The sequence below is a fragment of the Astatotilapia calliptera genome, chromosome 22, assembly GCF_964374335.1.
Source record: "Astatotilapia calliptera chromosome 22, fAstCal68.1, whole genome shotgun sequence".
NCBI lineage: Eukaryota > Metazoa > Chordata > Actinopteri > Cichliformes > Cichlidae > Astatotilapia > Astatotilapia calliptera.
Window position 1 is genome coordinate 13557398 of NC_137442.1, and position 14051 is coordinate 13571448.

The 14051-nt window shown below is 39.0% G+C and overlaps 3 protein-coding genes across 6 annotated transcripts; all 3 read right to left on the bottom strand.

Annotated features, from left to right (window-relative positions):
• Positions 1–1076: 1076 nt before the first annotated feature.
• LOC113015370 (ictacalcin-like) lies at positions 1077–3171 on the bottom strand. Its single transcript, XM_026157391.2, has 3 exons — positions 3045–3171; positions 1596–1741; positions 1077–1385 (listed from the first exon to the last, which is right to left on the bottom strand). Exons 2-3 carry the CDS (start codon positions 1731–1733, stop codon positions 1242–1244), a joined length of 282 nt encoding a protein of 93 aa, XP_026013176.1. The 5' UTR covers positions 1734–1741; positions 3045–3171; the 3' UTR covers positions 1077–1241.
• Positions 3172–8545: 5374 nt separating this feature from the next.
• Positions 8546–10589, bottom strand: LOC113015367 (protein S100-A10-like). Its single transcript, XM_026157389.2, has 4 exons — positions 10464–10589; positions 10000–10153; positions 8934–9083; positions 8546–8799 (listed from the first exon to the last, which is right to left on the bottom strand). Exons 3-4 carry the CDS (start codon positions 9060–9062, stop codon positions 8641–8643), a joined length of 288 nt encoding a protein of 95 aa, XP_026013174.1. The 5' UTR covers positions 9063–9083; positions 10000–10153; positions 10464–10589; the 3' UTR covers positions 8546–8640.
• A 1307-nt stretch (positions 10590–11896) lies between these two features.
• Positions 11897–13211, bottom strand: LOC113015373 (protein S100-G-like). Of its 4 annotated transcripts, none has more exons than XR_003271087.2 (4): positions 12953–13043; positions 12722–12808; positions 12479–12638; positions 11897–12138 (listed from the first exon to the last, which is right to left on the bottom strand). XR_003271087.2 is itself a non-coding variant. In XM_080295741.1 (3 exons), exons 1-3 carry the CDS (start codon positions 12823–12825, stop codon positions 11977–11979), a joined length of 339 nt encoding a protein of 112 aa, XP_080151867.1. In that variant the 5' UTR covers positions 12826–12989; the 3' UTR covers positions 11897–11976. The 4 variants fall into 4 exon arrangements, 1 of the variants encoding a protein (XP_080151867.1); XR_003271088.2 differs by having other exon boundaries at positions 12735–12808; positions 12953–13024; XR_003271086.2 differs by lacking the exon at positions 12722–12808 and having other exon boundaries at positions 12953–13211.
• Positions 13212–14051: the final 840 nt, after the last annotated feature.

Here is a 14051-nt window from a genome sequence, read left to right on the forward strand (position 1 = left end):
AAAAAGTACAGTGGTTAAAATAAGTGTTGAACACGTCACCACTTTTCTAAGTAAACATATTTCTAAAGGTGTTATTGATGTGAAATTCTCACCAGATGTCAGTAACAACCAATCACATCCACACATGAAATGTTTCTTCATGCATTCAATACTTCCCCCCTGTGTCATTTCTGAAGATTACACATATCTTAATTCATTGTGTGATTTTTTTTTTTTGTTGCGCATGTGAACTGAATGGGTTGTTACCAACATCTGGTGGGCAGAAAAACGCCTTTAGAAATATATTTACTTAGAAAACCGGGGATGTGCTCTGTACTTATTTTACCTGCTGTGTCTCTGTAAAGTTATTGCAGACTACTTTGAAACCTGAGTTAAAGCAAGAATATGTGACTTCAAACTACAATTACAGGGTAATGGAGTTGGCTAAAATGTAACATAATAGCAGCACAAGCAGAAACGTGTCATAAAGTCAATAAACTGATTCAACAATGGCCATGGGTATCGTAACATCACTTTAGGCCCTCAGACTATTAAAGCTTCAGAAGGAAAAAAAAACCCTAAAAAACAAACCTAAAGTTTTCTGAGACCCCAAATGATTCAAGGCTTGGGGCTCAAATGAGTTGCTAGTATTAAAGTAACTTCATGCAACATGTGTTTTGCCAAACTGAAACCCAGAGTGTGTTAAATTTAAGGATGTATGATATAAGGATGTTTTGCTTAAGAAGTTCACTTTTTATTAGTGAGATCAGGCTTGTGTTCTTGCTTCTTTCAAAAGTTTCTTCAGTGCAACTTCAAAAAGCCTGCTCTGGTAGATATTTTCAGTTCTGCATCTCTGTCAGCGTTGGTGACATCCTTCCTGTCAGAACTTGCAGTGGTATTGCTCCTTTCCTGAAGACACTTCAGGAAACTTAGACGATACTTCAGCTGCAAAGCATGAACTCTGCTGATAGAAACATTTTGATTTTCGAGGCAAACATTCTTGTTATCATAAGCCTTCCAAAGATTCTGCAATTGCTCAATACTGGAACAAATAGTTCTCCCAGTTAATGTAAGAATGCACAAAATGCAAACTAATCTTTCAGAGAGAAAAAAAAAGATTTATTTCATTTTGGATTTCAGTATAAGTTTGACTTCACTGTCATATATTTGTGTTTATATCTTCTTCAAAACAGCTGTCAAGGGACACTTCCTGTCACCGAACGGCAGCTCTCTCAGTTGGCCGCAAGGTGGCGCTCGGATCCTTATTTTCTGGAGACGAAGTACTCGTGGCACATCTCAGTGAGGCAGCAGACCATCCTGACAAACTCACCAAAATCCACACTATTGCTCTTGTCTCTGTCCAGATCATTGAAGATGCGGTCTATTGCTGCCTTGTCATTGGATTTCTGCAGTGGAGAAAAGTGTTAGCTTGAATTTAGACACTAAGTGATCATAAAACAAAGAACTGCTCAGCCTACTTCTGCTCAAATAGTTACGCAAACCACAGTGGAAAATCTGTGTATTTTCCACTCTCTCAAAGTAAAAGCTCTGCATCAGTATGCCAGTGTTTTCAGGCAACCTACTGGGTGTCAGATAGGAGGATAGAGACCACTCACGCAAAGCATTTCTCCAAACTCATTTTGAAGAAGATCCTTCAGCTCTTCCTTGCTTAGGGTGTTTTTGTCTCCCTCCTTGCCAGAGTATTTATCAAAGGTGCTGATGAGCAGTGCCATAGCCTTCTGGATGTCAGACATGATTAGGGCTAGTTTAGGGAGACAGAAGGAAAACAAAATGTTACGTCTGAAACTGCAGTGGTATTTGTTTATGCAGGAAATCCACACTGATTAAAGAAAGATGCCTCCTCTGAAAAACGTTTACACATAATTCTGCTATGACTCATTATCTGGTGCAGATTAGGCTGAATCACGTGGTATTGTGGTCAAATGTAGGATCTTAACAAAGGACATCATTGATATTTGGAACACGAGGAATTATTTAGAAGCAAACGAGGGAGAGAAAGGGGAATAGGCAGGGCCTGCTTGGTAAAACCAGAGTGAAAGAGATTGAGTCGTTTAACCCTGTGAGGTCCATTTTAGGTTTGCCTAAAATAATGATGCAATGAAGCTCCTTTCAGTTACTTTTGAACCACTTCTGCAAATTACATTGCTAATATATTTAAATTCTGGAATTATATATGTAAACATGCAGTAAAACATATGCATGTGCAAGTGCATACTGGAGTTCATAGCAGAAAACAGTGGCTGATATTACTGTTTGTCTTTGCCAAAGTTTCTCTGGGTTCTCAGTGGAGCTTGATAAAAATAAACTCAAGATTTCCACCTGGGCCCCACCACTCTTATTTCCCATTTCAGCGGTCTCTAATGTAGCGTCTCTGCCAAGTGACACAGGACATTGTTATGGCAACAGCAGAAGGAGATAAGGAAGCAGGTTGCAGCTTAATTAAAGTCCCCAAAGCAACATCAGATGTCTGTTCTTCTAACATAGTATATCTAAATTATGCGTTCTTTCCACTTGACTGTATAAACCCAAGAGATTTGCTAGTGGTTATGTTGTGAGTCATACAGTGCTTTCCCCTCTTTAGGGAACACTAAGCTGAGGAAACTTTGGCATCAGAGAGTTTGGAAACAACGGGAGTTACAAGGAAAGAGAGCACAAAACCTCATTCCTCAATTAGGTTGCAGTTAAAGGTGAGAATCGAGGGGTGCTGCTAACCAAAAAAAACCCTTTAATGCATTCGTAAAAATGAGTTTCCAAACAAGTTAGTGGGATTCAGACAAAATGAGCTCAGTCTTTTGCAGCATCAAGTTTCATAAGCAAGAAGAGAAGTTTAAGCATTAAAGTCCACATGGATGTGACAAACTTTGCAGTTCATCAATACTTTTCTGCTAATGCTTAATGTGCATTCATACAAAACTAACTGTAATGAGCATTGCTGGATTAAAACAAACAAATAAACAATCAAGAAAACCCAGGAAAGGTTTCCAGAGCGAGCAAATAAAAGCAGATAACAAACAAAAAAAGCACTTGTAGGATTTTCTACTCACCAGTGCTGAGGTTTAAGACAATTGGAGGCTACTGTTGATCTTGGTAGAGCTGTTGTGATGAACCAATGGGTGGCAAAGATGCTTTATACATCACCACACCCAGTATCCCTCCCCCCCTCCCTCTAGAATGCTCCTTTCATCTCCAACCACTCCTCCTTCCTTCATTTTTTAAAACATATTCTTTAACAAACACGACACTCGTGTGCTGTTACAGTGAATGTTTGAATTTGAGGATTTGGAGAATTCTAAAAACTTGCAGCATGTCTTACAAAATGTTTCTGACGTTATGATCTCAGGACTGCTTTTGAATCTGGAATTGCTGCAGAACAAAAGACAATAAAATATGAAATGTAAAGTTTGGGGTGCTGTGTCTTTAAGAGGACAATTAAAGTAAATTAAATAAATAATGGTCATGTAACAGTCTTACAAAATACCCTTTTTGCAGTGATGGATTCAAGACTATAAAAATGTTATGTTTATTGTTGATTTACAGTTTTTTATTTCACCCATTTGATTGACTTTATGTGACTATATTTTGGGGAAACCCCATGAGCAGCATTTTGTGGCATCTCTCTTCGAGGCTTTTGCTGATGAAAGGAGGGAAGCAGCATTTACATGTGAACTGAATCACGTTTTGTGCTCCATTTGAAGGTCACTTTTGTTAATTCTGTAAAAGAAAGTCCACAGTTTGGTTCGTACATTTCATTCCGTCATAAACGAGTTTCTTGTGACTTTTGGTGGTGGAGTCATGGGACAAATGTTTGATCTGCTTTTAGAGATTTTAGAAGTAATTTTGCCCCGAATAAGAAACTTTGATCTTTACAAGATTTCATACATGATTTTGAAGCATTTGTGCTATTATGTAAATGCCGTTTTTCTACAAATGCATTAAAATTCTTTTTGACTTTTCTAACAGGATGACCAAACCCACTTCCTCTTTTTAAAAACTTACCGCTTGGCACAATAGGACCAAAGAAATGAACAGTTACGTATGTTTTAAGCAAAACGTGCATCGCAGGAACCCTTAATTGTACCAACTAATTTCTGGTGTGTTTCTTTTGTATGTAATTAAAAATTTTCTTTTTTATTGACTTGTTTGAGATGCACATTATGTTAAAGTAAAAACACGGGGACAGTGACTCACTAGCACTGATTGTTATGGTTGTGAGTGGATCCACTCTTCTTTACAATTTTGCAGAGAGGCTGTGACTCATAGTCATGTCCCCAAAACCAAAGTCACAGAGTCCAAAAAAAAAGCAAAGGAAGGAAGGAAGAAAAGAAAAAAAGCTGCACTGTGGCAACTCTGTTTGCATGTTTGTTTCTCCCTGTCCGTGTGGCCTGTTGCATAACTTGAATTAGATATTTCTGGCATTGGTCTGGGCATTGTTTAGTCCTGTAATTAACAACTTCAAAGCGCAGCTGAAAGCAGATGATAGGTTAGAATTCACTGTCACCATCATTTACAGCATTTTTAAACATTGTGCCATCCTTCTTCACTGTGTGGAAATCATGAGTCACACATCTTCCTGTCGCCTTTTTCTCGATCTTATTCACTCACTCACATTTACCAAATAATGGAGGGAGTATCCATGGTCACCACATCCTGTGTCATATCCAGCTGTGATACACACAAAACTGTTTGTTCAGTACAACTGGAGTGGATTTAATCACACTCACTCAGACCAATTTTTAACACTATAATTACAGATATGTGCCATCTAGTGGTTACAAACAGACATTTTTAGTGTCCAGCTCCAGCCATGTGTGCTCTAATGTAAGTTGTTTCTTCAGAAAGACATACGTCATGCAAATGCTGCATAGTGAATGTCACCCTAGAACCTTGTAGCTAGGATTATAGAAATAATGAAGTCATGCATCTACGAGGAAACTATTTGGAGGTATGCAGCAGAGACAGTTTAAGATACAAATCACAGGAAATGACTGGAGGAAGTATTCAAGAGTTTTATTAAGGTAACACTAATAATAGAAAAAAAAGACCTCAACAGAACTGCACTAAAAGATGCTCTAAAATTATGTACGCATATGTGCATCTATCATCTTCATTGTATCAGCTGAAGTATCAAAAGTAAAAACTGAAGTGAAAGGCTACAAGACATGCATAATATTATCATTCATATGTCATGACTTTAGCTGGAGGGAGTAAATTAATGTTTCCATGTATTGATGTTCAAGGCCTTTACAGCCAGTCTGGTTGTTGTTTATTCAATTAATAAGTTTAGTGCCTCATTTGTAAAACACTCAACTTCATGCACTAAATTTATTATAACATAAAAAACTGCATACAACACTGCGCTAGAAAACCTTGCCTTGTAAACAAGGTTTTTTTAAGGTGGGTGAAAACTTGCAAATTCTTCAAAACATACTTAACTAGAAGTACATGGTTAGATTTTACCACTGTCTCATGTTTGCAGTTTGCATGTATGCACCTAAACCTTTAGGTCATAGGCTCTTTATGTCACGGTCTGGCTGGCAGACCATGGGGATATGGGGGAATGAGGACCCAAAACGCATGGTTCTGCAATACAAACAGTGCACTTTATTTACAGCGAAGGCTGTAAACACAATAACTCCCCGTTGCTCCCTTGAATCCTGTGTGTGTGTGCTCCCCTCCAACGTCTGTGCTCGTGCTACCCGCTGTTGTGTTCTCGCACACCCTGTGTGTGCTGCCGTTCTGGTCCACTCTTCCACCTGGGGGGAAAACCACAAAAACAGCCATCAACACCAACCCCGGCAGGCATACACGAACAGCACCGTTGTACGCTGACAGAGACACACTAACTTGGGTAGACAACTCAATGATCCCACGCCGGTGGGAGCTCCAACACTCTCCTAAGTAGCTCCCCCAACGAGCCCTGATCACCAACAGGTGTGTGGCAGGAACTTCCGGTGTGGCCAGTCCTCCTGCAGGGGCACACCCATCAGGCCTGCATGTGGCTGTTCTCCATCCTCCAGCCACACATGTACACACCCACACCCTGCCTATACATATAATGAGTGGAACACAGACTAACACAGCATTGTGCAGAAAGACACACACATCACCAAATAACAACAATAATAATAATAATCATAATAATAATAACAACAACAGTCCAAACTGCTCACGGACCCCCGAGTCCTCCAGAGCCGGGTCCGTGACACTTTATTTTGGTAACCTGTTTTGGTGTCAACTTCTGTCAGTTCAACTGGTTCAAAGCTCCCTCTCTGTGTGTCTATCAATAAAAGAACAGAAGAGAAGTGAAACAGAAGAATCAGGTTATAAAATACACATTTTGGGGCGATCGTGGTTCAAGAGTTGGGAGTTCGCCTTGTAATTGGAAAGTTGCCGGTTCGAGCCCCGACTTGGACAGTTTTGGTCGTTGTGTCCTTGGGCAAGACACTTCACCCGTTGCCTACTGGTGGTGGTCAGAGGGCCCGGTGGTGCCAGTGTCCGGCATCCTCGCCTCTGTCAGTGCGCCCCAGGGTGGCTGTGGCTACAATGTAGCTTGTCATCACCAGTGTGTGAATGTGCGTGTGGATGACTGGATGTGTAAAGCGCTTTGGGGTCCTTAGGGACTAGTAAAGCGCTATACAAATACAGGCCATTTACCATTTTTACATAGCAGCAGCAACAACATTAAAACCACTGACAGGTGAAATGTATTGACCCTGCCTTTTTCAATATAACCTTCTACCCCCTCTTCTGCCTTCACTCCCTGAAGGCAGAAGAGGGGGTACAACTCCAAAACCCAGATTGCAATTTGAACAAGCTTGATTCATCGAAGTCCAGCCCTGCTGTGGATACTTTGTGTCCTGTGGGCTGCAGGGCTGGGCTTCGATGAATCAAGCAGGACACAAAGTTTCCTCTCCCAAACACGCAGGTCCAATGGGACAGAGCTGTGTTGGCAGCTTGAGTAGGACCTACAAAACAATAAGCAGGTGATATTAATGTTTTGGATAAAGTGCCAAGTATAGGTTTTAAACTGTGGGATTTAAATGTCTATTGGTTTCAAATGCTCACATTTGAACACTGGGAATAAAAAAAACATACAACTAAATGTAACTGTGAATTGAATCAGTATCAGGTTCACAATAGTTATTTCCCATGGCAACATCTGCATGCAGACTGGACGTTGGGGATGGTTGGTATGTTTTGGACATTAATGTTATTGTTTAACAAGTTTCCACAGAGAGGGGATTTTTTTTTTTTTTGGTGTGTCCAAGATGGGCGTGGCATGCCACAGTGAATATTTGGTACACCCCGAACTCACACCACAGAACGCCCCCGCCAGGAATGACTTGAGCAACTTTAAAACCAAAAGCATGCAGGATTATTTCAGTGAGAAAAATGTTGCGACAAATTTCATTATTACTATATTAGAAAGTCTGTGTTAGAAAACTAGACATGACACATACAGTGGTGTCACCGATCAGCGTCTGGTAAGATCAAAGAGTAATTCATCTAGACAAATGATGATTTTCTTTTCTTTTAGGCAACATGATAAACATATAGCCTGCAGGAGGCACTAAACACAAGGAAATGCACTGAAAAAGCAGCAGTCTCGGAATCTCAGCTGTGGGTCACATGGGTGTGGTGCTTCTGTAAACCAAGTGGTGCAAACTTTAGCTACACACACACGCACACACTTAAGACTCATCACATAGTCACATAGCAACTTCAGTGTTTTCCCAGTATCCATGAACACTGACAAACCAGTAGTTAAGCCCTGTCCAAAGCGGTGTTTGCCAAGAGCTCAAGAAGACCTCTTCCTCCTGGGCTTAGCCTTTCAGGCAGGCTTTTCTCAGGCAGTAAAAGCTTTGATGACTTCACTGGGATCGGCAGGCCATCATAGTAAACAGTGGCTCACAGTCTACCAATAACAGATTTGATTGTTGGAGCATTCCTGAGAGGTAGGGCTGCCTGGAAGACTTCGTTTTAGAGAAAAGATATTTGTTCTGTTCAGTAAGAATAATGAGAGACGGGTGGTGAAGGGGTTATCTTGTTCCTCTTTCTCTGGTGTTATTCAACTTTCACCAGACATGAAACATGGTGGGATTTTTGTGATCTGCACAAGAACAGTGATGTGCTGTTCTTGTGAGTCAGTTGAGGACTTGCAAAATACAAATCAAACTGACTAGGCAATGTTATCACCCGTTTTATTCATAGAGTTGCAACATCCTCTGAGAGTTTATGCCTCACTGAGAGAGGTGTGTTCATGCCTACAACATTCAGCAGATTCCTCAGAGCAGTGATAAAGCAGGGACTTTGTCTGGGAGGGAGTGGCTCATCTGCCCTTTAACACTCGGGGAAACATAAAGTACTCACTCAGTTACAAAGCCAACAGAGAAAGCTGTCTGGATTAAGCTTTACCAGCTTCTCAAATGGAAATGGTTCTGGTGCTTGCTTAAAAAAAACACATGTATAAAAAGTTGAAGGGGATTTATGGACAAATCTGTCTAACTTAAAGATTAGATAGTTAGGAAACACAAGACACAAGAGATTTAAAATGATTCAGCACTTTTAATGAACAAAACTTTACAAAAAAAAAACAAAAAGCAATGCTTTTTGGTCGCTTCTCTTCCACTGTTGTACTTCCTACTTCTTTCCAGCCTTTTTCATTTGCTGATAGCACTGCTCACATGCAACAGACAGTCCAACAACCAGAGAAACAAACTCCTCAAAGTTCACAAGACCATCACCGTTGGCGTCCAAGTCTTTCATGATCTTGTCTACAGCAGCAGGATCTTTTTGAGACTGTGTTTAAAAAAAGGGTGTGTGAGGATACATCAGCAACAGTGAGATTGCACAAGAAGTGGCATAGTATTGGATTACAGTGTGTAAATGATGCGCAGTGTGATTGCACAATTTACGTTTTGGTCTCATCTCACCTTAAGGAAGCTGGAAAGCTCAGCCTCCATTAGCTGTCTGAGGTTTTGCCGGGTGAGCGAACCGTCCTTGGCGTAACGGTGGAACACCTTGATGAGTCCTTCCATGCAGTTTTCCAGTTCTGAAGGCATGGTTGCTGGAATGTGTTTAGACTGAAAAACAATGTTCAGAAAATGTTGACTATGACAACTGATAGCAAGTCAGTTTAACTTCAGCTGACATTTTCCAAACAAGTCCATAGAAAGCATTTATGAAAGCTGCTTTGGTTGAGATGCTGTTAAACTCATCCATTATTGATGGAACTGACACATTTGGGTCTTTGTTTTACTTCTCACTGATGAGTGATGCTCGTGGGAAGACAGTAAAGGTATGTCATTGAAATTTTAGTAAACCACTGTGCAAAATACAGAAAATCTCAACATTTGAGTTACTGTCTTTGTAGCTGTAAGAGTTAAAAGAAAGGAGAAGTAGGAGGGAGGGTGTGTTATTTGTGCGCAAGAGAATGGAAAATGTGAACAACTTGAACTGAAAAAAGTTAGACCCAAAATGGTGGGATTCAATGTGAGTAATGAGATAGGACACTGCAGGAACAAGCACATGTGTGTACATGCCCACAGTCCAACCACACCCTTACAAAGGCTTATATTTACTATATGGAGACCTAGTTAACTGTCTTAAATGTGAATCAGAGCTTAATGTAAAAATGTTAATTATATATTTTATTAATAAAAATAATCATAACACTGGAAAAACAATTAAAGTGTAATTATAGTGAAAGATTGAAAACAAGAGAAAGAAACAAGATAAACTAACTAAAAGTTGGAGCCTAACTTAGTTAACAGCAGAGGAAATACACGGATCCGTTAGATACCGTTAGAAATTCACAGAGGGAGCTTCAGTAAATACAAAGCAGTGACTGGGAGCGGATTAAAGTAGGTTAAACAGTATGAAACACTATTCTCACACCTCCTAGCTGTATATCTGTATGTTTTAGCAACTAAAGTTTATATTTAAAAAAAACATCGTGGCAAAGCCACACCTGTAGGACAAGAGCAGAAAGTTTCTTACCGTACAGTTGCTGGGACGTGGCAACAGAAGAGGTGCAAATGTTCAGACGTCTGCAACAAGCAACAGAGATTTTATAGTCAGGCGCCGCCCTGGCTGTGCGCACTGACTCACACTGTGGCTCTGCAGACGCTGGACTCTCTGAACAGTTAATACACTGGAAAGGTTTGTAATAGGACAGTAAATATATTAGTACGACTTTAGCTTAAGTTCAGTCATCTGATTTAAAAACAAGGAAAAAGTTACTATTGCTGCTGATAGAAGAGCTAAAAGCCGTTTTTGTGGAATTTAAGATAAAGTTTCATTAAAGTTTAGGCTACCGGTTTAACTGACCCTCCGCCCCTCTCCACCGCCCACCTCCCACACACACGCTCTACCTTTTTATGTTAATCTCTCATAATAAACACACCTTAGGTTTAAGGGATTTTAAAAAGTATTTACTGTAATTTCGAAAATCTGTAATTTACCTGTAAGACTAACTGATACCTAAAGAAGAGCCAATCAGCAGCATTCTGCTGAGTACAAGATCAATTCTGCAAACTAGAGCTATCATCCACAACAGAGGCAATCCAGCCAGTGTGGCTTCAAGGACTGTTTTGTCTCATATTATCTGCATTTATATTCCTATCATAACCTGAACCTTTACTCCTATTATCCTGAAAAGCGTTTTATATCAAAGATGGACGACAGATAGCTAGGTGGATACAGTGTGCCACATTGTGGTGAAAACAGGGTATTACAAATGGCACGCTTTGCAGCCAAGTGTTAAAGCTGTATTTGAATAACAACTCGATCCGTTCTGTCTTTTTTTTCTTTTTTTTTAGAGGTTTGTGTCTCATTTTACTAACAAAGGAGAAAAAGGACACAATTGAACATAAAAATCACCAAAATACCTCATTGCAATTTTTCCTGCACTCAACTTTTGTTATTTTAACCTATTTGATCACGCTATGTATCAATGATCGGTATTTTTCTTGCTGTTATCCATAAATACATAATTTTAACTGAAAGAGCTACAAGTACAGTGCTCGTCAGTCCAGATTTCCAGAGTTTTGTTTCTTGGTTAAAGCAGTTCTCTTCTTATTATCAGACTCCCTTAGTAGTGATTTCTTGTATCAGTTTTACCAATGTAGTCATATGTCTGTTCTGCTACTCAGGGAAGCATTGATGTGGGCTGTAAACTGAGTTTCCATCAAACTGAAAACATGTCAGACCACAATGAAATATTCCTCACCAGCAGAGGGAACTCTTGAGCATCTATTCCCATGTCTGTCATCATTATCAAAGTTTCCTCATTCTACTACTGTAACTTTCAATGTTGTATAAGATTTTCCAAATAAAGAAAGCTTTGTGTTTTGAAGACTTATCCTTGTTCATTTATTGATTTATTTTCTTAAAGATAATAGCACCTCAAGGCCATTTGCTGCACACTGAGACTACCTGGTTACTGTGCAACTAATGGTAATAAACAATTTAGAAGGCAACTAATTTATTGCCTTCTAGTGTCTGATGAAGCGTACCTATTAACTGAAGACCATTTAAAATGTTTGTTCAGATAAAGAGACAGTTAATTTCTTTTAATCTCCAATTTTTCTGAAAACGGGAACATTTGCAGGCAGGGTTTGTAAACATATTATGGCAGAAGCACATCTATATCAGTTATTGCTGTATAGAGTGGAAGAGAACAGGGAAGTAACCGTAATCTAATTACCTTTTTGCAAAGTAATCCTTTACATTAACCTTATAATAGGGTTTATTTCAAACCCTATGATAAGGGTAAAGTGAGAAAAGCAGACAATAAGGGTATATCCTAACATGAAACAACTAGTTCAGAGGTGTGAATAGACAACTAGCAAACATTTCTATGCATCCTTAAGTTAAAGAAAAAACAAGCACAATCTTTGACTTTGACAAACTTTATTGTTTTAATGTGAATCCAGGGAAGGCCTATATTGGGTTTCTTTCCACATCAGCAGTGCTTTACTTTGGGCAGCCTTTTGTGTCCAGTTCTTTCATGACCTCTTGGAGGGCGTCATGGCTTGCACAGGCGCAACCAGCAACCAGTGAGGCGAACTCTTCAAAGTCCACACGTTTATCATCATTGTGGTCGACACACTGGAAGAGCTCATCTTCACTTTTTCCCTGCAAAGGTGAAACAAACATTTAATAACTTGGAAAGTGAAACAAGTGCAAAGTTTTTTTGTTGTGCAAAAAAAACCTTTGCACTTTTTTTGCACAACAAAAAAAGTGCCAAGTTTAATAATACTTTGTTTTTTTAAATTAGTTATTTTAAAAAAATTATCTCTTGGTCCATGCTTTTAGTCAGGCTGTTATGATACATTTGCAAACTCAATAGATTTGTAGGGCTAGATTTTAATGCTAAACTATGCCTTAAACATTTACATTGCACTTCAAAAGTGTCTGGATGTCACCAAAGTTATTGTGATCATTTGCAGTTAATTAGTACAATGTTTTCCCTTACCTGAGAAAGTAAGGGTAGTTCATTCTTCACTAATTTTAGAAATTGTTCTTTGGTCAGTTTATTGTCATCTCCTTGGTAGGACATGTAGGCACTGAACATTGCAGCCAATGCCATTTCCAGTCTTGTTGGGTCTGACATGTTTGCAGTGCTGTACAAGAATCTGGACAAGAAATAAAATGGATCATAAAATATTACTTGGCATGCATCGGCAGAGGGACAGAAATGTAGATAGACTGTACTTACAATAATTCTTTACTTTTTAAAAATGTGATTCTTAACTAAAAGTTTTACATATGTCAAACGGAAGAGCAGCTTCACTGAAGCAAATACCTTAAAACAAAATACATGCAGTCAGAGTAGAACCAAAAACCAGCCAGTTTAACATAATTACAGATCAATCTTCAACCACAAGAAACAAAATTTGTCTAGTTTCTATCTAAACAATAAAAAAGTCACAGAAGAATCTGCTCCTACCTGGATTCAGCAGAGTCAATAGAGCGAAGAGAAAACCACCTCCACGAGGTTCAAAAGGGTGTTCGTGACACTCCCATTGTCTGTTTCCTGATTAGCAACTTTGTTTGCATTTTTTTAAAAATATGTAACCGCTTCCATCCTGGAGGCCCTCGCATACAGGCAAATTCAAGAGGCCACCTTATACTGCAATCACTAAAATAGGTATAGCTTTCTTATACTTGATTTCTGTTGCAGGACTGGTAGCTTCAGTTTCAGAACTGGTTTACTTATAGTGTGCCTACTTATTTTAGTATGGTTGATTTTCCTTTTTGCCATTTTGACCAGGTGTGGGTAATAATGGTCTTTCTTTGTTGCAGTTATAATTCTTCCCCTGGCCTAGTGTTGATGAGCATACTTGCACAGTTCAATAAAAGATCTGACGAAAGACAAAAAGAAACACTTTCTGATTGCTAGCGACAGCTTGAAGTAAAGCGGCAGTTTTGTAATGAAACACATTGACCGAGTCAAACACAGCTGAGGCATGCATATCTCATGTTCATTGTTCAAACAGGAATTTTAATATAAGGAAGTAGTCTACACACCCAACAGAGAGCTGGTTAGGTCATTATTGAACACACCTGTCAGGAAACTTTCCACCTGTGGAGGAAACACTGAGACATGTGAATAGCTATGGCAGTCTTTTTGAAGAACAATCCAGTTTTTGCTTATTGCATTTGTTAGATTTGTATTGTTGGATTGTCATTTATTAGTGTGAATGCTTGAAAAGCATTCACAGTATTGTTGTTGTAATCTTTATTATTAGTGTGAATGCTTGAAAAGCATTCACAGTATTGTTGTTGTAATCTTTATTATTAGTGTGAATGCTTGAAAAGCATTCACAGTATTGTTCTTCTAATCTTTATTCTATTTTATTCTGTATTCCGTACGTTTTTTGTACTCCTACTCCTTCAAAACCGTTCAACTTAGAAAAACCATTCAAACACCATTAGATTCCTCTTCTTTTGGACATGACTGCTTCTATTTTTCTCATTTTTAACATTTATATTTTTAATTTTATTCAACTTTATTCAACAAAAATTTCCCAAAATTTCCCATGTAT

What these genes read in the sequence shown, in the direction of transcription:
- LOC113015367 (XM_026157389.2), bottom strand. Translation starts at nt 9,062, where the DNA reads ATGCCTTCAGAACTGGAAAACTGCATGGAAGGACTCATCAAGGTGTTC. An exon ending in AGCTTTCCAGCTTCCTTAAG is followed by an intron (nt 8,800 to 8,933) that starts GTGAGATGAGAC and finishes TTTTAAACACAG; the next exon opens with TCTCAAAAAGATCCTGCTGC.
- LOC113015370 (XM_026157391.2), bottom strand. Translation starts at nt 1,733, where the DNA reads ATGTCTGACATCCAGAAGGCTATGGCACTGCTCATCAGCACCTTTGAT. An exon ending in AGTTTGGAGAAATGCTTTGC is followed by an intron (nt 1,386 to 1,595) that starts GTGAGTGGTCTC and finishes TCTCCACTGCAG; the next exon opens with AAATCCAATGACAAGGCAGC.
- LOC113015373 (XM_080295741.1), bottom strand. An exon ending in AACTACCCTTACTTTCTCAG is followed by an intron (nt 12,139 to 12,478) that starts GTAAGGGAAAAC and finishes TCACCTTTGCAG; the next exon opens with GGAAAAAGTGAAGATGAGCT.